General features: G+C 38.1%; 1 protein-coding gene across 3 annotated transcripts in view; it reads right to left on the minus strand.

The window, feature by feature from the left end:
* Positions 1-22060, minus strand: part of DNAJC13 (DnaJ heat shock protein family (Hsp40) member C13) — a 127724-nt gene that overhangs the window by 98053 nt on the left and 7611 nt on the right. For 2 of the 3 annotated variants that reach the window (XR_010840634.1, XM_059064174.2), the window contains exon 2: positions 12913-12993. Coding sequence is in view for 1 of the 3 variants with exons in the window: in XM_059064174.2 (XP_058920157.1) it covers positions 12913-12980 (68 nt within the window). In the remaining 2 variants the exon portion in view is untranslated. Of the gene's footprint in view, positions 1-2608; positions 2723-12912; positions 12994-22060 lie in introns of those variants that run through there. The other variant, XM_067033783.1, reaches the window with a different exon arrangement.

Below are 22060 nucleotides of genomic sequence, written 5' to 3' on the forward strand. Positions count from 1 at the left end.
ATGCCAGGCAGCTAAAGAGAAGAATCTCTCTTCTCTTGTAGGATTCTATTCCTACATTATAAGAAAGGTATGAGAAATTCACTAGCTTCCCTTTCCCTCAACTCTTCTCTCAATTTCCTGTATCTAGTCATTACACAGGCTGTCTATGAATGTAGTGGGCATTTGCCAATGAATTTCATAGACTGATTATGATATATTCCAATGTACTGCAGTTAAAATCCTGTTCAGATATTAAAATGCTACTTTTAAATTCAGAGCATTTGCTACAATTAATGTATGCAAATATTAAAGTGATTCACAGGTAGATTTTACATGTAATCTCCATCCAGAAAAAAATTAAGTACCTAATTTTCAACATTACTGTGAAGTTTTCCATAGTGAATCTGCATTTCTGCTTTAACTGAAATGTATGTATCTTCCTTCCTATCAGAAATGACTTGCCAGGTCAAAAAGGAAACTGTTCTTTCATGAAGAAAAGTGCTTTTTAACCACTGAAATCTCCTCCCCCTTCCTGCTCCTTCCAGACAAAGATATAATTTAACTGTGTACTTTACAAGTGGGAAAATGACAAACACAGCAGAAAGGCTACTTTGCCAGCCAAGGGGTGAAGAGACCTTAATCATTAAAAACATGAGTAGCAGGGCTTCCCTGGTGGCGCAGTGGTTGAGAGTCCGCCTGCCGATGCAGGAGACACGGGTTCGTGCCCTGGTCCGGGAAGATCCCACATGCCGCGGAGCAACTGAGCCCGTGAGCCATGGCCGCTGAGCCTGTGCGTCCGGAGCCTGTGCTCCGCAGCGGGAGAGGCCACAACAGTGAGAGGCCCGCATAACGAAAAAAAAAAAAAAAAAAAAAAACATGAGTAGCAGATGCAATGTAAACATATGAAAACTATTACAAAGGTAAAATGAAATAGGTCACATGAATATCCCCAAGGGAAATATCTGGAGAGGTTACCTGTAATTTAGGTATATCAAATAAAGAAAACTATTTGTCCATCTTTACTGTCACTATCAATAACATTTTCTAAAATGTTGGGGTTGAGCTGGAATCTCTTAAAACTGAGGCCCTAAAACCCCAAAATCACACGCAAAATTTGTTGCATATAGATATGTTTCTAGAGAGAGGGTTCAAAGAGCAACTCTGAAACAACAGAACATTTTTAATATTGACCATTTACTTTTTTCATAAGACCAGTGAGAAATACTTTAAACTTAGATTAGAATTGGCTACATAAAATAGGTAATATAATAAAAGATTCAGTGCCACATAATAATGTATATAACCTAATGAAATGATTCATTATCTGGAAAATGTAGTACCTTTCAAGAAGTTAAAAGTTTCAAGGTGTGTACAATGAAAGCAACAAAATACTGTGGAAAGAAATTTTAAAAGATTTCAATGTTAAGACATCCCATGTTTGTGGATCAGAAGACTTAACATTCTTAAGGTGGTGATACTCCCCTAATTGATCTATAGATTCAATGCAATCCATATCAAAATCCCAGTTGCTTTTTTGTAAAATTGACTACTGACTCTAAGATTCATTTGGAAATGCAAGAGACCCAGAAAAGCCAACATAATTTGAAAATAAACAAAGTTGGAACCTGAAACTTTCTACTTTTGAAACCTAGTACAAAACTACAGTAATTAAGACAATATGGTCTGGGAATTCCCTGGCAGTCCAGTGGTTAGGACTCAGCGCTTTCACTGCCGTGGGCCCAGGTTTGATCCCTGGTCAAGGGAACTAAAACCCTGCAAGCCGTGTGGCACGCCCCCCCCACCCCACAAAAAAAAAAGATAATATGGTCCTGCCATAACTGTAGGCAAGGCATATAGATCAATGGAATAGAACTGAGAATTCAGGAATAAACTTTTACAGTCAACTGATTTTTGACAAGGTTGTCAAAACAGTTCAATGGGGAAAGAATAGTTTTTTTAACAAATGGTGTTGGGATAACTAGATATCCACATGCAAAAGAATAAAGCTGGATCACTACTTCCCACTGCACAGAAAAATTAACCCAAAATCAAAATGATAAAACTCTTAGAAGAAAACATAGGAATAAATCTTTGAGACCTTGGATAAGGTAATGGCTTCTTAGATGTGACACCAAAAGCACAAATGGCAATAGAAAAAAATAGATGGATTCATCAAAATTAAAACCTTTGTGCTTCAAAGCATACTATCAAGAAAGTGAAAAGACAACCCGAGACGGCTTAAAGATGGCGGAAGAGTAAGACGCAGAGATCTCCTTCCTCCTCACAGAAATATCAGAAATACATCTACACGTGGAACTTCTCCTATAGAACACCCACCGAACGCTGGCAGAAGACCTCAGACCTCCCAAAAGGCAAGAAACTCCCCACGTACCTGGGTAGGGCAAAAGAAAAAAGAATAAACAGAGACAAAGAATAGGGACGGGACCTACACCAGTGGGAGGGAGCCGTGAAGGAGGAAAGGTTCCCACACACTAGAAGCCCCTTTGTGGGTGGAGACTGCGGGTGGCAGAGGGGGAAGCTCTGGAGCCGCGGAGGACAGCTCAGCCACAGGGTGTGGAGGGCAAAGCTGAGAGATTTGTGCAGAGGATCAGGGCCGACCAGCACTCACCAGCCCGGGCTTCAGTCGGATCCCAGGGAAAGGTCTGGAGTTGGCAGAGTGAAAACAGCCTGAAGGTGCAGCGCGCCACGGCTGGCCGTGAGGGAGTCCGGTTGAAGTCTGGAGCTGCCAAAGAGGCAAGAGACCTTTTCTTCCCTCTTTGCTTACTGGGAGCGAGGAGAGGGGATTAAGCGCGCCGCTTGAAAGAGCCCCAGAAACGGGCACGGAGCTGTCTAAGAGACAAGAGACTTTTTCTTGCCTCTTTGCTTCCTCGGGCGTGAGGTGAGGGGATTAAGAGCACCGCGTAGAGGAGTTCCAGAAACAGGCGCGAGCCGCGGCTGTTGGCACAGACAGTAGAGATGGGTGTGGGACGCTAAGGTTGCTGCTGCCACCACCAAGAGGCCTGTGTGCGAGCACAGGTCACTCTCCACACCGGCCCTCCCGGGAGCCCATGCAGCCCGCCACTGCCGGGGTCCCGGGATTCAGGGACAGCTTCTCCGGGAGAGCGCACGGCGTGCCTTGGGCCTGTGCAGTGTCACGTCGGCCTCTGCCGCCGCGGACTCGCCCCGCACCCATGCCACTCCCTCCCCCTAGCCTGACTGAGCCGGAGCCCCCGAAAAAACTGCTCCTTTAACATCGTCCTGTCTGAGCGAAGGGCAGGTGCCCTCGGATGACCTACATGCAGAGGCGGGACCAAGTCCAAAGCTGAACCCCAGGAGCTGTGCGAACAGAGAGGAGAGGGGGAGGTCTCTCCCAGCAGCCTCAGAAGCGGCAGATAAAAGCTCCACAATCAACTTTAAGTGCCCTGCATCTGTGGAAAACCTGAATAGACAACGAATCATCCGAAGTTGAGGAGGTGGACTTTGGGAGCAAGATATACTATTATTTTCCCCTTTTTTTCTTTTTGTGAATGTGTATGTGTGTGCTGCTGTGTGAGATTTTGTCTGTATAGCTTTGCTTTCACCATTTGTCCTAGGGTTAGACCGACCCATTTTTCTGTTTTTTTTTTGAAGGAAATTTTTCTTCTTAATAAATTATTTTTTATTTTAATAACTATACTTTATACTACTCTGTCTTCTCCCTTTCTTTCTTCCTTTCTTCCTTCCTTTCTTCCCTCCTTCCCTCCTTTCTTCCTTCCTTCCCCCCTTCTTTCCTCCCTTCCTATCTTCCTTCCTCCCTTTCTTCCTCTGCACCTTCATTCCTTCCTTTCTTGCTTCCTTCCTTCATTTCTTCCTTCCTTTCTTCCTTCCTTCCTTTTCTTTCCTTTCTATTTATTCTACCTTTTATTTTGAGCCGTGTGGATTAAAGGTTCTTGGCGCCCCAGCCAGGCACCAGGGCGGTGTCCCTGAGGTGGGAGAACCAACCTCAAGACACTAGTCCACAAGAGACCTCCCAGCTCCACGTAATATCACACGACGAAAATCTCCCAGAGATCTCCATCTCAACACCAAGACCCAGCTTCACTCAAGGGCCAGCAACGAACAGTGCTGGACACCTTATCCCCAACAAAGAGCAAGACAGGTCTACAGCCCCATCCATTAGGAGAGAGGCTGCCTAAAATCATAATAAGGCTACCAACATCCCCAAACACACCACCAGACGTGGACCTGCCCACCAGAAAGACAAGATCCAGCCTCATCCACCAGAACAGAGGCACTAGTCCCCCTAACCAGGGAAACTACTCAACCCACTGTACCAACCTTAGCCACTGGGGACAGCCACCAAAAACAATGGGAACTACGAACCTGCAGCGTGCAAAAAGGAGACCCCAAACACAGTAAGATAAACGAAATGAGAAGACAGAAAAACACACAACAGACGAAGGAGCAAGATAAAAACACACCACACCTAACAAATGAAGAGGAAATAGGCAGTCTACCTGAAAAAGAATTCAGAATAATGATAGTAAAGATGATTCAAAATCTTGGAAATAGAATAGACAAATTGCAAGAAACAGTTAACAAGGACGTAGAAGAAATAAAGAGGAAGCAAGCAACGACGAGCAACACAATAAATGAAATGAAAAATACTCTAGATGGGATCAATAGCAGAATAACTGAGGCAGAAGGAAGGATAAGTGACCTGGAAGATAAAATAGTGGAAATAACTACGGCAGAGCAGAAGAAAGAAAAAAGAATGAAAAGAACTGAGGACAGTCTCAGAGACCTCTTGGACAACATTAAATTCACCAACACTTGAATTATAGGGGTCCCAGAAGAAAAAGAGAAAAAGAAAGGGACTGAGAAAATATTTGAAGAGATTATAGTTGAAAACTTCCCTAATATAGGAAAGGAAATAATCAAGTCCAGGAAGCACAGAGAGTCCCATACAGGATAAACCCAAAGAGAAACATGCCAAGACACATAATAATCAAACTGTCAAAAATTAAATACAAAGAAAACATATTAAAAGCAGCAGGGGAAAAACAACAAATAACACACAAGGGAATCCCCATAAGGTTAACATCTCATCTTTCAGTAGAAACTCTACAAGCCAGAAGGGAGTGGCAGGACATATTTAAAGTGATGAAGGAAAAAAACCTACAACCAAGATTACTCTACCCAGCAAGGATCTCATTCAAATTTGATGGAGAAATTAAAACCTTTACAGACAAGCAAAAGCTGAGAGAGTTCAGCACCACCAAACCAGCTCTGCAACAAATCCTAAAGGAACTTCTCTAGGCAAGAAACACAAGAGAAGGAAAAGACCTACAAGAACAACCCGAAACAATTAAGTAAATGGTAATTGGAACATACATATCGATAATTACCTTAAATGTAAATGGATTAAATGCTCCCACCAAAAGACACAGACTGGCTGAATGGATACAAAAACAAGGTCCATATATATGCTGTCTACAAAGAGACCCACTTCAAACCTAGGGACACATACAGACTGAAAGTAAGGGGGTGGAAAAAGATATACCATGCAAATGGAAATCAGAAGAAAGCTGGAGTAGCAATTCTCATATCAGACAAAATAGACTTTAAAATAAAGACTATTACAAGAGACAAAGAAGGACACTACATAATGATCAAGGGATCGATCCATGAAGAAGATATAACAGTTGTAAATATTTATGCACCCAACATAGGAGCACCTCAATACATAAGGCAAATACTAACAGCCTTAAAAGGGGAAATTGACAGTAACACAATTATAGTAGGGGACTTTAACACCCCACTTTCACCAATGGACAGATCATCCAAAATGAAAATAAATAAGGAAACACAAGCTTTAAATGATACATTACACAAGATGGACTTGATATTTATAGGACATTCCATCCAAAAACAACAGAATACACATTTTTCTCAAGTGCTCATGGAACATTCTCCAGGATCGATTATATATTGGGTCACAAATCTGGCCTTGGCAAATTTAAGAAAATTGAAATCGTATCAAGTATCTTTTCTGACCACAACGCTATGAGACTAGATATCAATTACAGGAAAAGATGTGTAAAACATACAAACACATGGAGGCTAAACAATACACTACTTAATAACGAAGTGATCACTGAAGAAATCAAAGAGGAAATCAAAAAATACTTAGAAACAAATGACAATGGAGACATGACGACCCAAAACCTATGGGATACAGCAAAAGCAGTTCTAAGAGGCAAGTTTATAGCAATACAATCATACCTTAAGAAACAGGAGACATCTCGAATAAACAACCTAACTTTGCACTTAAAGCAATTAGAGAAAGAAGAACAAAAAACCCCCAAATTTAGCAGAAGGAAAGAAATCATAAAGATCAGATCAGAAATAAATGAAAAAGAAGTGAAGGAAACAATAGCAAAGATCAATAAAACTAAAAGCTGGTTCTTTGAGAAGATAAATAAAATTGATAAACCATTAGCCAGACTCATCAAGAATAAAAGGGAGAAGACTCAAATCAATAGAATTAGAAATGAAAAAGGAGATGTAACAACTGACACTGCAGAAATACAAAAGATTATTAGAGATTACTACAAGCAACTCTATGCCAATAAAATGGACAACCTGGAAGAAATGGACAAATTCTTAGAAATGCACAACCTGCCGAGACTGAACCAGGAAGAAACAGAAAATATGAACAGACCAATCACAAGCACTGAAATTGAAACTGTGATTAAAAATCTTCCAAAAAACAAAAGCCCAGGACCAGATGGCTTCACGGGCGAATTCTATCAAACATTTAGAGAAGAGCTAACACCTATCCTTCTCAAACTCTTCCAAAAGATAGCAGAGGGAGGAACACTCCCAAACTCATTCTATGAGGCCAACATCACCCTGATACCAAAACCAGACAAAGACGTCACAAAGAAAGAAAACTACAGGCCAATAACACTGATGAACATAGATGCAAAAATGCTCAACAAAATACTAGCAAACAGAATCCAACAGCACATTAAAAGGATCATACACCATGATCAAGTGGGGTTTATTCCAGGAATGCAAGGATTCTTCAATATACGCAAATCAATCAACGTGATACACCATATCAACAAACTGAAGGAGAAAGACCATATGATCATCTCAATAGATGCAGAGAAAGCTTTTGACAAAATTCAACACTCACTTATGATAAAAACCCTGCAGAAAGTAGGCATACAGGGAAATTTCCTCAACATAATAAAGGCCATATATGACAAACCCACAGCTAGCATCGTTCTCAATGGTGAAAAACTGAAACCATTTCCACTAAGATCAGGAACAAGACAAGGTTGCCCACTCTCACCACTCTTATTCAACATAGTTTTGGAAGTTCTAGCCACAGCAATCAGAGAAAATAAAGAAATAAAAGGAATCCAAATAGGAAAAGATGAAGTAAAGCTGTCACTGTTTGCAGATGACATGAAACTATACATAGAGAATACTAAGGATGCTACCAGAAAACTACTAGAACTAATCAATGAATTTGGTAAAGTAGCAGGATACAAAATTAATGCACAGAAATCTCTGGCATTATTATACACTAATTATGAAAAATCTGAGAGTGAAATTAAGAAAACACTCCATTTACCATTGCAACAAAAAGAATAAAATATCTAGGAATAAACCTACCTAAGGAGACAAAAGACTTGTATGCAGAAAACTATAAGACACTGATGAAAGAAATTAAAGATGATACAAATAGGTGGAGAAATATACCATGTTCTTGGATTGGAAGAATCAACATTGTGAAAATGACTCTACTACCCAAAGCAATCTACAGATTCAATGCTATCCCTATCAAATTACCACTGGCATTTTTTACAGAACTAGAACAAAAAATTTCACAATTTGTACGGAAACACAAAAGACCCCGAATAGCCAAAGCAATCTTGAGAATGAAAAATGGAGCTGGAGGAATTAGGCTCCCTGACTTCAGACTATACTACAAGGCTACAGTAATCAAGACAGTATGGTACTGGCACAAAAACAGAAATATACATCAATGGAACAGGATAGAAAGCCCAGAGATAAACCCACACACATATGGTCACCTTATCTTTGATAAAGGAGGGAAGGATATACAGTGGAGAAAAGACAGCCTCTTCAATAAGTGGTGCTGGGAAAACTGGACAGCTACCTGTAAAAGTATGAAATTAGAACACTCCCTAACACCACACACAAAAATAAACTCAAAATGGGTTAAAGACCTAAATGTAAGGCCAGACACTATCAAACTCTTAGAGGAAAACATAGGCAGAACACTCTATGACATCAATCACAGCAAGATCCTTTTTGACCCACCTCCTAGAGAAATGGAAATAAAAACAAAAATAAACAAATGGGACCTAATGAAACTTAAAAGCTTTTGCACAGCAAAGGATACCATAAACAAGACCAAAAGACAACCCTCAGAATGGGAGAAAATATTTGCAAATGAAGCAACTGACAAAGGATTAATATCCAAAATTTATAAGCAACTCATGCAGCTCAATAACAAAAAAACAAACAACCCAATCCAAAAATGGGCAGAAGAACTAAATAGACATTTCTCCAAAGAAGATATACAGATAGCCAACAAACACATGAAACAATGCTCAACATCATTAATCATTAGAGAAATGCAAATCAAAACTACAATGAGATATCATCTCACACCAGCCAGATTGGCCATCATCAAAAACTCTAGAAACAATAAATGCTGGAGAGGGTGTGGAGAAAAGGGAACACTCTTGCACTGTTGGTGGGAATGTAAAATGATACAGCCACTATGGAGAACAGTATGGAGGTTCCTTAAAAAACTACAAATAGAACTACCATATGACCCAGCAATCCCACTACTGGGCATATACCCTGAGAAAACCATAATCCAAAAAGAGTCATGTACCAAAATGTTTATTGCAGCTCTATTTACGATAGCCAGGACATGGAAGCAACCTAAATGTCCATCAACAGGTGAATGGATAAGGAAGATGTGGCACATATATACAATGGAATATTACTCAGCCATAAAAAGAAATGAAACTGAGTTATTTGTAATGAGGTGGATAGACCTGGAATCTGTCATACAGAGTGAAGTAAGTCAGAAGGATAAAAACAAATACCGTATGCTAACACATATATATGGAATCTAAAAAAAAAAAAAAAAATGTCACGAAGAGATTAGTGGTAGGATGGGAATAAAACACAGACCTACTAGAGCATGGACTTGAGGATAAGAGGAGGGGGAAGGGTAAGCTGTGACGATGTGAGAGAGTGGCAGGGACATATACACACTACCAAATGTAAATTAGATAGCTAGTGGGAAGCTGCAGCAGAGCACAGGGAGTTCACCTCTGTGCTTTGTGACCACCTAGAGGGGTGGGATAGGGAGGGTGGGAGGGAGGGTGACACAAGAGGGAAGAGTTATGGGAACATATGTATATGTATAACTGATTCACTTTGTTGTAAAGGAGAAACTAACACACTATTGTAAAACAGTTATACTCAAATAAAGATGTTAAAAAAAAAAAAAAACCCTCTAGAAACAATAAATGCTGGAGAGGGTGTGGAGAAAAGGGAACCCTCTTGCACTGCTGGTGGGAATGTAAATTGATACAGCCACTATGGAGAATAGTATGGAGGTTCCTTAAAAAACTACAAATAGAACTATCATACAACCCAGCAATCCCACTACTGGGCATATACCCTGAGAAAACCATAATTCAAAAAGACTCATGTACCAAAATGTTCATTGCAGCTCTATTTACAATAGCCAGGACATGGAAGCAACCTAAGTGTCCATCAACAGATGAATGGATAAAGAAGATGTGGCACATATATACAATGGAATATTACTCAGCCATAAAAAGAAATGAAACTGAGTTATTTGTAATGAGGTGGATAGACCTGGAATCTGTCATACAGAGTGAAGTAAGTCAGAAGGATAAAAACAAATACCGTATGCTAACACATATATATGGAATCTAAAAAAAAAAAAAAAAAATGTCACGAAGAGATTAGTGGTAGGATGGGAATAAAACACAGACCTACTAGAGCATGGACTTGAGGATAAGAGGAGGGGGAAGGGTAAGCTGTGACGAAGTGAGAGAGTGGCAGGGACATATTTACACTATCAAATGTAAATTAGATAGCTAGTGGGAAGTTGCCGCATAGCACAGGGCGATCACCTCTGTGCTTTGTGACCACCTAGACGGGTGGGATAGGGAGGGTGGGAGGGAGGGTGATGCAAGAGGGAAGAGATTTGGGAACATATGTATATGTATAACTGATTCACTTTGTTGTAAAGGAAAAACTAAGACACTATTGTAAAACAGTTATACTCCAATAAAGATGTTTAAAAAAAAAAAAAAAGAAAGAAAAGACAATCCACTGAACAGGAGGGTTGCAAATCATACCTCTATAAGGAAGTTGTATTCATAATACATAAAGAACTTATGCAACTCAACAACAGAAGAATAAACAACTCAATTAAAAATTGGGTAAATGATTTGAATTGACATTTCATGAAATATACAAAAAATGGCCAATAAACACATGAAAAGATACTCAACATCTTAGTCATTAGGGAAATGCAAATCAAAACCATAATGAGATACCACTTGATATGCACTAGGATGGCTAAAATGAAAAGACAATAACAAGTGTTGGTAAGGATGTGGAGAAATTGGAATCCTCATATGTTGATGGGAGAATTATAAAATGCTCTAGCCACTTCGGAAAACAGTTTGGCTGTTCCTCAAAAAGTTAAACATAGAGTTACCATATAATTCTATGTAACTACATATACTGGGTTGGCCAAAAAGTTCATTTGGGTGTTTGGTAAGATGTTACGGAAAAACCCCAGTGAACTCTGGCCAACCCAATACCATCAATTCCACTCCTAGGTATATATCCAAGAGAACTGGAAATATAGATTCACCCATAAACTTGTATGTGTTATAGTAGCACTATTCTATTCATAATAGTAAAAAAGTGGTAACATTATAAGTGTCCATCAACAGATGAATGGATAAACAAAATGTGGCAATATACATAAATAGATTTGGCAATAAAAAGAAATGAAGTACTAACACATGCTACAACATGGATAAACCTTGAAGTGCTAAGTGAAAGAAGATAGTCACAAAAGATCACATATTGGATGAGTCCATTTATATGCGATGTCCTAAATAAGCAATACAGAGACAAAAAATAGATTAGTGCGTGCCAGATGCAAGGAAAAGGGGAGAGGGGAGGAATTGCTAATATATTTAGAGGAGTATTTTGGGGGGGTGAGGAAAGTGTTCTATAAATAGTTAGTGGTGATGGTTCACAACTCTACAAATATACTAAAAAACCCACGGAATTGTACACTTAAAAAAGTGAGTTTTATGTTAAGTATATTATATCAGTAAAGCTGTTATAAAAACAAAACAAAAAAGTTTCAAGGTGTGAATGATGGAGGTAAGGAACTGTGCTCGGAGCACAGAAATAGTTCTGCTCCAAATAATTACAAAAAAGGAAAGAAAAAAAAGGACTGTTTTAAGTCACAGTCATTACTAAGAACATTAAAAGCTTTTCCAGGTGATCACAGTTACTGATAAGCTCACGAAGCAAAAAGTATTACTGGAAGTTTGTTCTTTAGAATTAATTCAACAGTATGCTATAATTGCATTAAAAAAACAAAAGCTATATTATGATGATTAGAGCAATTTAACTCTTGAGGAAAAAATAAAGATCATTTAAATATACAACTTTTCTTAAGGCTAAAAGAACTAAAGAGATTCATACTATTCTTGATGTGCCAATATTCTAACTTTGCTCAATGAAATTAACTGAAGAAAAAAATTTCAAGACAAGTATTCCACAGGATAACAATTAAGTAGCTCATACAACTGAGCTACTAAAAGGAAACAAAATTAAACACTCAGATCTTTCAAAATTATAGTCAGTTTCTTAATGCAAACCAGAAACACTACAGAATTCAGATGTTGCACCATTCTAAGAAGTTACAACACTATTACCTAAAAAAATGGAAAGTTAAGAATTAAGAACTACCCCACCCTCTCTCCTCACCCTCCAGAGGAAAAAAAAAAAGAATAAGAACTAAAGTTATTGGCTTTGTACATGTCATGTTTTATCTGTCTGAGGCCTGATCTGGAATAATGTGGTTACCTGTTTGTCAAAGTGTGGCACACTAATTTTACTTATTACTACTCAAAACGACCACAGACTAAACTTTTTTGTAATGGTCAAAAGGTGCCATTCACTGAATACTCAATGTATTTAAGGTATAATTTTAAAACCTTCACATACTCCATATCAATTCATTTAATCCTTATATCAGTCTGAGGGGTAGGAATTACTATCCATTTTACAAAAGGATATATAAGCATGTACACCTTGCTTTGACCACACAAGTTACTGAAAAATGTCATCATCCCCTCCCAAGGAAGAGACCAAACCCAAGTTTTAAATTATCATTACAGGTTTAAAAAAAGATTACAAAATGTAATATTGGCATATTTTCCCTGAGAGTCAAATGTAAATGAATATGTATTGATAACACAGGCTTATCTTTAAGCGATAGAGTTGTGAAGTTAACACTCCACTACTACATAAACCTCATCATTAATTGACAGCATTCAAGACAGTGGATAACTGGTTTATACTCCTTTTAATTCCTACCAAAATCCTTCCCAAGACAGACAGAGAAAACCAGACATATCAAAAGAAGAAAGAACAATAATTTATTCTAAATGTAGCATTTGCATTTAAAATATGTACATATGCTTTTCAGAAGAGAAGGGCTGAATGACATTATTGAGTTGTGCAGTACTATTCAAGACACTGAAAAAGTAATGTTTAAAATACTTTATAGATGCAGAGAAAAGTAAAACCAACAGAAATACTTACTTTCCCCTCCATGAATGTTTTGTTGTGTAGAAACATGCTAAATCCTTATTTTCCCTAATTATGTTCATTTTGTGCTGAAACCTGAAAGATAAAAATATGGGTAAATTTCATAATAGTGCTATCCTTAAGAGTTTTCCCTGAATCTCCCATACCATAATTTCATAGCCTGCCATGTGGCACTGATTTTAAGACACCAATTTTTCTACAAGACCATAAGGTTTTAAAGGATAGGGATGGTCTGTTCACCTCTCTATCACAGCCTTTAGCACAGTATATTGTCACAGCTCTCTTCCACTACACTGCGTTTCTTGAGGACAAGAATCGCCCTCTATCAACATCTCGATTGCAGAGAACCTAATAAAAAAAATGTTAAAGTAAATGAATCTTTAAATCTCACATTGCCAAACAATGTCTTAACACATGATGGGCACCTACAAATGTTTGCCAAGGGTCAAACTAATTCTAATAGGTTTTTGTCTATTAGACAAAACACTTAGCTGCTAAGTGTCAGCCATCTTGCTGTCACTGTCACTTTAAAGGGAACCTATTGTAAATAAGTAAGGTTCAACTTAATAGTCTCATTATAAAAGTAATTCAAGTGCATAATAAAAATTTTTTAATGTTCATAAAGTAACACGTCTTTCATCCTAGCATCCAAAGATAATCATTCTAGCTTCCCTTCTTCTATTTGAAAAAATAACTTTTTAAACAAAATTGAGATTGTCATTCATACCACTTAACCTGTTTTTACAGAATATTAACCTTTTTCCACAGAATTATACTTTGAGAAAATAATTTTTAAGTCACATGGTATTCCATACTAGAACAATGCTACTCAAAATGTAGTTGCAAACATCAAGATGAGTGCAGAAATTAAGTGTTTAGAAATGTTTGTTACAGTTTGGTTAGTGAACTCTCTAGTTAAACAGGACAGTTGAAGATTGTTGAACTTCCTAACAGCCACAGGCAGAGGGACCATGTTATGTGCAATATTTCAAGATTAGTTTGTTGACTATAACCTTGAGCTGTAAAAAATCCAGAATCCATTTATCTCATGAAAAAAATTTCAATTTAGCTAATTTTACACAATAATTACATAAACTGGCTACTAATGAAAGACTGATGATAAATTTTGAAAATTCTGCATCATTTGCTTCACACTGAATAAAAGTTAAAAATGGGGCTTCCCTGGTGGCGCAGTGGTTGAGAGTCCGCCTGCCGATGCAGGGGACACAGGTTCATGCCCCGGTCCGGGAAGATCCCACATGCCGCGGAGCAGCGGGGCCCGTGAGCCATTGCCACTGAGCCTGCGCATCCGGAGCCTGTTCTCCGCACCGGGAGAGGCCACAACAGTGAGAGGCCCGCGTACAGCAAAAAAAAAAAAAGAATATGGTCAAATGAATAGTCACTTGGCTATTGCTTCCTACCCTTAATAATTAGAAATGCTCTCTAAAAAATACTGTAAGGTACATAACAAAGGGTCAAATAATGCAAACTGAATGGTTAGAAGTATGGTTCACTTAGCTTTCTTTACATCTTTATATGTCTAAACTTTTTTTAGTCAACAAGTATTCTTTTCATAATTAGAATAAAACCATTTTCATCCAAAAACATTTTTATAACAGCTTTTTGAGACAATTCACACACTATAAAAATTCACCCTTTTAAAAGTGTACAATTCATGGGTTTCTAGCATGTCCACAGAGTTCTACAACCAACACAGTATTTTTATCACCCCCAAAAGAAACCCTGCTAGAAGCCACACCCCAATTGCCCTCACTCCCACCACCTGGCATCCATTAATCTACTTCCTGTCACTACACACTTGCCTATTTTGGAATCCCATACAAATAGAATCATACAATATGTGGTCTTTGTGACTGGCTTCTTTCACTTAGCAACATTTTCAAAGTTTATCCATGTTGTGGCATGGATCAGTTTCCTTCTACTGTATAGATGCAACACATTTTGTTTATCATCAGTTCATGGACATTTGTGTTGTTTCTTTTTGGCTATTATCAATCATGGTGCTATGAACAATCATTTTGTGTGAATGTTTTCATTTCTCTTGGATATGTATTTGAGAGGCAAACACATTTTTAAAGATACCTCTATTGTGACATTGCTTTCTTCATTCTTCTTGTTTTTCTATCAGCAAATTAGCAAGGGCCTCTGTACTCTATGTATTGTACCATGCTCTTCCCCTAGATATCTACATGGCTAACACCTTCAGCTCCTTCAAGTCTGTCCAAATGTCATCTTTACAGTGAGGCCTAGCCTAAGTATCTTGTTTTAAATTGTAATTACACTCCTCATTCTACACTCTCTATCCTAACTCCTGCTCATATTTTCTCTAGGGTACCTTTCAGAGTCTAACATGCAATTTAGTCCATTTATTATTTATCTAATCCTACTAGACTATCCAGAGAGGTATTTTTGTCTATTATGCTGATTTTCTCTAGGCTCACCAGAGCCTACAAGAGTACCTGACACAAAACAGGTGCTCAGTAAGTATTTGAGTGAATGAATGAAATTCAGCAACTCCATGAGCAATTCTGATGGCCACTTCAAACTTGATATTCTAACAGGTACTCCCAAATAAGGTCTTGGCAAACCTTCCGGAAAAACATCAATTCATGCTCTGAGGAATAATAAGAGAACCACAAATAACAGCAAGTTTAGAGAAACCATTACTGTTATCAGAGAGGAAGTATCTCTTAACAGTCAATGACATCTTCCTACTAGTGTGCATGGAGACAGCTAAATATAGTCCTGTCACTTGGTGTGCTGTTTTGTTTTTTCTGGATTGTGTATCTGAAATGACACAGGCAGCCAACCAAGAATTACTACACCAGCACACATCATCCCTGCCTCCTGAATCACTTGTAGTAAACGATATTGCTGAAAAGAAACTTAGGTTGGATCTCTGAAAAGGTGCCAAAAAAGTGAAAAACTATAGGTCTACAGATGATATTTTATTTTCCCATTACATACTGTAACTGAAGATTGGAAAAATGTAAGAAAGAGGAGGACAGAAAAGGTAAATGGCTGATATTGAAGAGTGGAGTTTGGATTCCGAGTCCACAATTTCTTACATCATAATGACTGACTGAACCAAAGGCCTATCTAGAGAAAACTGACAAGAAAGAAAATGTGTTTGAGTGAAGACTGGCTGACTCATCAAGGGACTTAAAAAGGAAAGTGAGAGAAAAAATAATGTAAGAGTTAAAAATGGCAGCCACAGAGAACTTATGGCATGACTCAGGAGTAAAAGATCCCTAATAAATCAAAGGGGGGTGGAATCTCACAATAACAAAGCAAATTTAAGAATTTAAAAAAAACAAACCCTAAAGAATTATCTCATAAATATCACTGGTTTGGGGGAATATGTAACTCAAACGGATTTTTTAGGAGGGGAATTAAAACAAGTTTACATCAAGAAGGCTTATCTACAATTTTTTGAAGACCTATGAACTCAGGGGTGATGAAAACACTAGACTCCAGAGAGTTTCAAGGTTAGGATAGATAAAGGGAGAGAAGATAAAACACATTAATATAAAATTAAACTACTAGAAGACATAAAGATGGCCAACAGGTATATGAAAAGATATTCAATGTCACTATCAGGGAGATGCAACTCAAAACTACCTCACACCTGTTTGATGGCTATTATCAAAAAAATAAAAGACAACAAGTTTTGGTGAGGATGTACAGAAACTAGAACCCTTGTACACTGTTGATGGTAATGTAAAATGGTGCACTATGGAAAACAGTATGGAAGTTGCTCAGAAAATTAAAAAATAGATTAGGGAATTCCCTGGCGGTCCAGTGGTTAGGACTCAGCACTTTCAGTGCCGTGGGCCTGGGTTTGATCCCTGGTCAGGGAACTAGAATTCCGCAAACCGCGTGACACGGCCAAAAAAAAAAGAATTATCGTATGATCCAGCAATCAAACTTCTGAGTATTTATCAAAAAGAACTGAAATTAGGACCACTAAGAGACAGCATGGCCATATTCATTGCAACATTTATAAAAGCCAAGATGTGTAAACAACCTAAATGTCCATCAACAGATGAACGGATAAAGAAAATGTGGTATGCACACACAATGAAATATTATTCAGTCTTAAAAAAGGACATCCTGCAATATTCAACACCACCAGTGAAACTTGAGGACATTATGCTAACTGAAATAAGCCCGTCACAGACTGACTCGAGTTATCTATAATAGTCCGACTCACAGAAGCAGAAGGTAGAATGGTGGTTGCCAGGGACTAAGGTGAGGGGGAAATGGGGAGTTGCTAATTAACGGGTATAAAGTTTCAGTTATGCAAGATGAGTAAGTTCTAGAGTCTGCTGTACAGCACTGTGCCTATAGTTAACAATAATGTACACTTAAAAATCTGTTAAGAGGGTAGATCTCGTTAAGTGTTCTTACCCTCAAAAAATTAAATTTTTCTTTTTTTGGCTGCCTTGGGTCTTTGTTGCTGCGTGTGGTCTTTCTCTAGTTGTGGCGAGCAGGAGCTACTCTTCATTCTGGTGTGCAGGCTTCTCATTGCGGTGGCTTCTCTCGTTGTGGAGCACAGGCTCTAGGCCACGTGGGCTTCAGGAGTTGCGGCTCTCAACTCAGGCTCAGTAGTTGTGGCGCACAGGCTAGTTTGGTCCGTGGAGTGTGGGATCTTCCTGAACCAGGGATCGAACCCATGTCCCCTGCACTGGCAGGTGGATTCTTAACCACTGTGCTACCAGGGAAGTCCCAAAAAATTAAATTTTAAAAGTATACCACTAGCTGGCCTGTCAGAAAAAAAATACTGTACTCCTGATACAGATTACAATGCTAACAGAAAAATATAATGTAGGATTAAAGGATTCTCTGGACATCAATACAAGTTCCTATGGCCAAAATCAGCACACTTGATAATAACCTCTCATGTTTTAGGAAGCAACAAGTGATATTGCTATTCTGCATCCAATCCTGAATGACAACATTCCAAAAAAGGCTAAGGCTAGTAAAATGGAAGTGCTCTTTATGGAAGAAAATCACTCCTCTACCTGAAAAGCTCACCTTCAGCCATGTTACATTTAGGTAAGGAAATACTGGAGAGATAATGAAGGCAGGAAATACTTACCTAAGTAGCCAAGTCAACCCCAGAAATGATGAGATAATTCAAAGCTAATATTAGTGCCTTCACAGCCTCAAAATGGAAATTAGGATAATGCTTTTCTATTCTGAATCCTCAGTAAAGATTATCCTAAAATTGGGGAGGGTAGGTGACCTTAATCAAAAAATTATGACATGTCCTGAAATTATGCAACTTTTATTAAGTACTCATCATGTGTTAATGATGACGCCGGGCATTTACCAACCATTTAAGTATCTCACTGTCCCCATAACAACACTAAGATACAGAAATGATGATCCCCATTTTATTGACAAGAAAACAGAATTAGAGACATAAAATCACTTCTCTAAGGTCACAACAACTGGTAAGTGATTGGGCCAGGCTTTTGAACTCAACCTGCTTAACTCCACATTCTATGTACCTAAGCTTAACTATAATACCTTCCTTCAAATTTAGAAAATCAAAAGAAATTCATTCTACGTAATTACAGACTTATCATTGACAGCACATTCCCAGATTAATTCAGAACTAGCTCCAATTATTATGGTCACCTGGAAATATGACTAGGCACTTGTTGGAAACTTTGAAACTCACAATTTCAAGCAGTGAAACAAATTACCATACTTAACACAGGGCAAAAGAAATGAAACAAAAAAGATGTTGCCAATGCTGAAATACTCTACCATGTAAAAATAAATATTTTAAATGTTTCCATCTATAGATAAGCTTACTTTTTTTAAAAAAAACAGAGGGTTCAAAACAAATACATGACAACAGAAATCTGCTATCTATATGTGGTTTCAGGATAATTTTTAAGGAGAATTCAACAGAAAAATACTATTCTAACAAACAATGAGCTTTTATTTATTTATTTATTTTTTTGTGGTATGCGGGCCTCACTGTTGTGGCCTCTCCCGTTGCGGAGCACAGGCTCCGGACGCACAGGCTCAGCAGCCATGGCTCACGGGCCCAGCCGCTCCGCGGCATGTGGGATCTTCCCGGACCGGGGCACGAATCCGTGTCCCCTGCATCGGCAGGCGGATTCTCAACCACTGCGCCACCAGGGAAGCCCCAACAATGAGCTTTTAAAACAACCAGATTAATGAGATTGGTTGGGACCTACTTCCCAATGGTGTAATATTAACCTCTCCATTTTCAAGTAAATTTATTTTATATGCTCAATAAAACCTCAACCACTTTGCGATAAAGTCATTTCATCTAATGAAGGTAATTTGTGTGGAAACTACATTAACTCTTTCAGACCATAAGGATATTTCTAGACACACAGATAACTCACTAGTGGATAATGGTAATGCACAGATATCAGAAAAATGCAGAAAAAATAAGACAAGAATGTTCTGTGCTTGACTATGTATCATTTAAAGTGAGAGTTGGAACAACTTCAAGAGAGCCATTGGAAAATGAGTAAAAGCAAGTCTAGGGGTCCCCCAAGTGCCGTGGTCAAGTGATAATTCAATATGGGAAGACCCACTTGGAATACCTCCCTGCAGCACAGATAACTAGAGTTGCTATCGCACACACTAAACACTAACTAATGATGAGCACAAGAAGCTAGTGTTAGTAAGATACATGCTGAAGTAGTTTTAATAAGCTGTCACCAAGATAAAAGTGGTGAGTTTTAAAAATATTACTTATGGTCAAAGACAGACTAGTGATAACTGCCATTTACTGACTGCATGACCTTGAATAAAAGTTTCCTATCTTCTCAAAATCACAGTTTATCTATAAAATAGGGATGACAGTACCTGTCTCAAAGGGCCATGGTGAGGACCAAGTGAGATAACTTGAATAAAGGGGTTAGTGTGATGTCTGGATCAGAATAAGCACTCAAAAATATACTTAATATTTTTGTTAGCAATCATAATAATTATTACTGTACTTTAAATATACTACCCCAGATATGCAATAGTTCTTTGGAGCATTATTATTTCATTTTCAAGATTACCTACAGGCCCCTGTACTTTTTAAGGCATTATGGAGGGAAAGTTGTTATTAAATTACTTGATCCTAAGTCTTTTATCTATTAACTTCAGCCCTTGTACTAGTCAATGTATATCACCAATATGTGTCACATAGAATTTCTACCTTCAAAAATAGTGTTCTATTGATTTAATCAGTATTCATAGTTTTAATGTGCACATTCAAAAATAACTATACCAATATATCAAATTTCTTAAACTGGATGGAGTACATCAGGGTATTATCATTATTATTTTACTCTTTACAATTTCTTTCCTAAAGTGTTTTTAAAAAGAAAAAATATAAAAGCCAAGATAACCATGATAGATGACATTTAAAAAAATCATCTTAACTATAAGCTTCTCTTTATTTCAACTTTATTCCTACAAAATACTATTATTTTGCAAGTCAATCTTATTCACTACATTTAAAATATCTCCCACTTAGGCATGTGGAATTTCAGCTCTTAGAAATGCTTCTTTACCTGAAACCAACCTAATGTTTTAAAATTTATGTTTGATGCCTATAAGTTACAGCTTACGAAACTGTTGGAAAAAAAGTTTCCATAAAACTCCATAAAAATAATTTAATCCCCATTCAATTATCTCCTCTGTGTAGTTCTTAAATAAGCTCTAAAAGTGGTTCTAGAACTGTTGCTTATAGGCAAAAACTCATAAGCAACCATAATTCCCATTAATAGTGATGAAAAATCTACAAAATTTCTAGCATCAAGCATAATAGCATAAGTCATTTATAGACATAGTCTATAAAAAACAACTGTCCAGCTAAAAAAGTGTAAAAATTGTTGGATGAGATCTTGGTAGCAGCTGTATCATCAGCATTTGCCATCCTGCCAGTTGCTAAGGTGCCATTCAAATTAGCAAGAATTTATCTGTTCAAACTAATTACCGCTTAAATTTCATCTCCTTCCCTGCAGGACTGTCCCACTTCAAATTCTCAAAGACCTTTTTGATGAGAAAAACTCAAGTTTACATGCCCTTTGTAACTAAATCACATTGAAAGTATCTCTTTTTTTAGTTTTATTTATTTTTGGCTGCGTTAGGTCTTCATCACTGCACACGGGCTTTTCTCTAGTTGCGGCGAGCGGGGGCTACTCTTCATTGTGGTGTGCAGGCTTCTCACTGCGGTGGCTTCTTTTGTTGCAGAGCACGGGCTCTAGGCGTGCAGGCTCAGTAGTTGCAGCACGCGGGCTCTAGGTCACGCAGGCTTCAGTAGTTGTGACTCACGGCCTCTAGAGCACAGGCTCAGTAGTTGTGGCACACGGGCTTAGCTGCATCGTGGCATGTGGGATCTTCCCAGACCAGGGATCGAACCCATGTCCCCCTGCATTGGCAGGCAGATTCTTAACCACTGCACCACCAGGGAAGTCCCTGTAATTTTGCTTCACTTAAACTCTAAAGTTGCCTTCACTTATTCTTATTCTATATACTAATATTACACCACCAATAGAGCTTTTCTGCAACTTCTCAGTTTGTTCTTTTGAGAGGACTGTACTAAGGGTTAAAAACTCAAATTCAAGTTAACAGGCATTTTGGCTAGATTCACCTTTTTCAATGAGCTCCCTTGCTTCGTGCTTTCAAATAACTCTTAACGTTCTAACATTCTTTAATTTATTACTGGCAGCAAAACTGACAAACCATTTAAGATCATTTATGGATAAAATGAGAACAATCTTTTGGACGGTATGATTTTGACAAAAAATTGCAGGATTTGAGAGTCCAATGAGAGAAGACTACATCAAAATGACACTAAGAACAAAAAGCAGAATGAAGGGACTCAACACCACAAGCACCCAAGCAGATTACGGCCAGGCTATAAGCAAAAGAATTTGCACACATAGCAAAATTAAGTCTATATGCATGGCTTGTGTTAAGTAAAAACTCAAACAGAGCACTTATTTAGCCAGGGATGAATGAGTATGCTCAGAAAAATAATACACTAGTGAATGAATGAAGGAATTGGCTTTAATCAAGGCTACTTGCCTTCAAAGCATACATTCTGCATGACCAACTGGAAATGATTTTT

Source organism: Kogia breviceps, chromosome 5 (genome assembly GCF_026419965.1).
Source record: "Kogia breviceps isolate mKogBre1 chromosome 5, mKogBre1 haplotype 1, whole genome shotgun sequence".
In the NCBI taxonomy this organism is placed as follows: Eukaryota; Metazoa; Chordata; class Mammalia; order Artiodactyla; family Physeteridae; genus Kogia; species Kogia breviceps.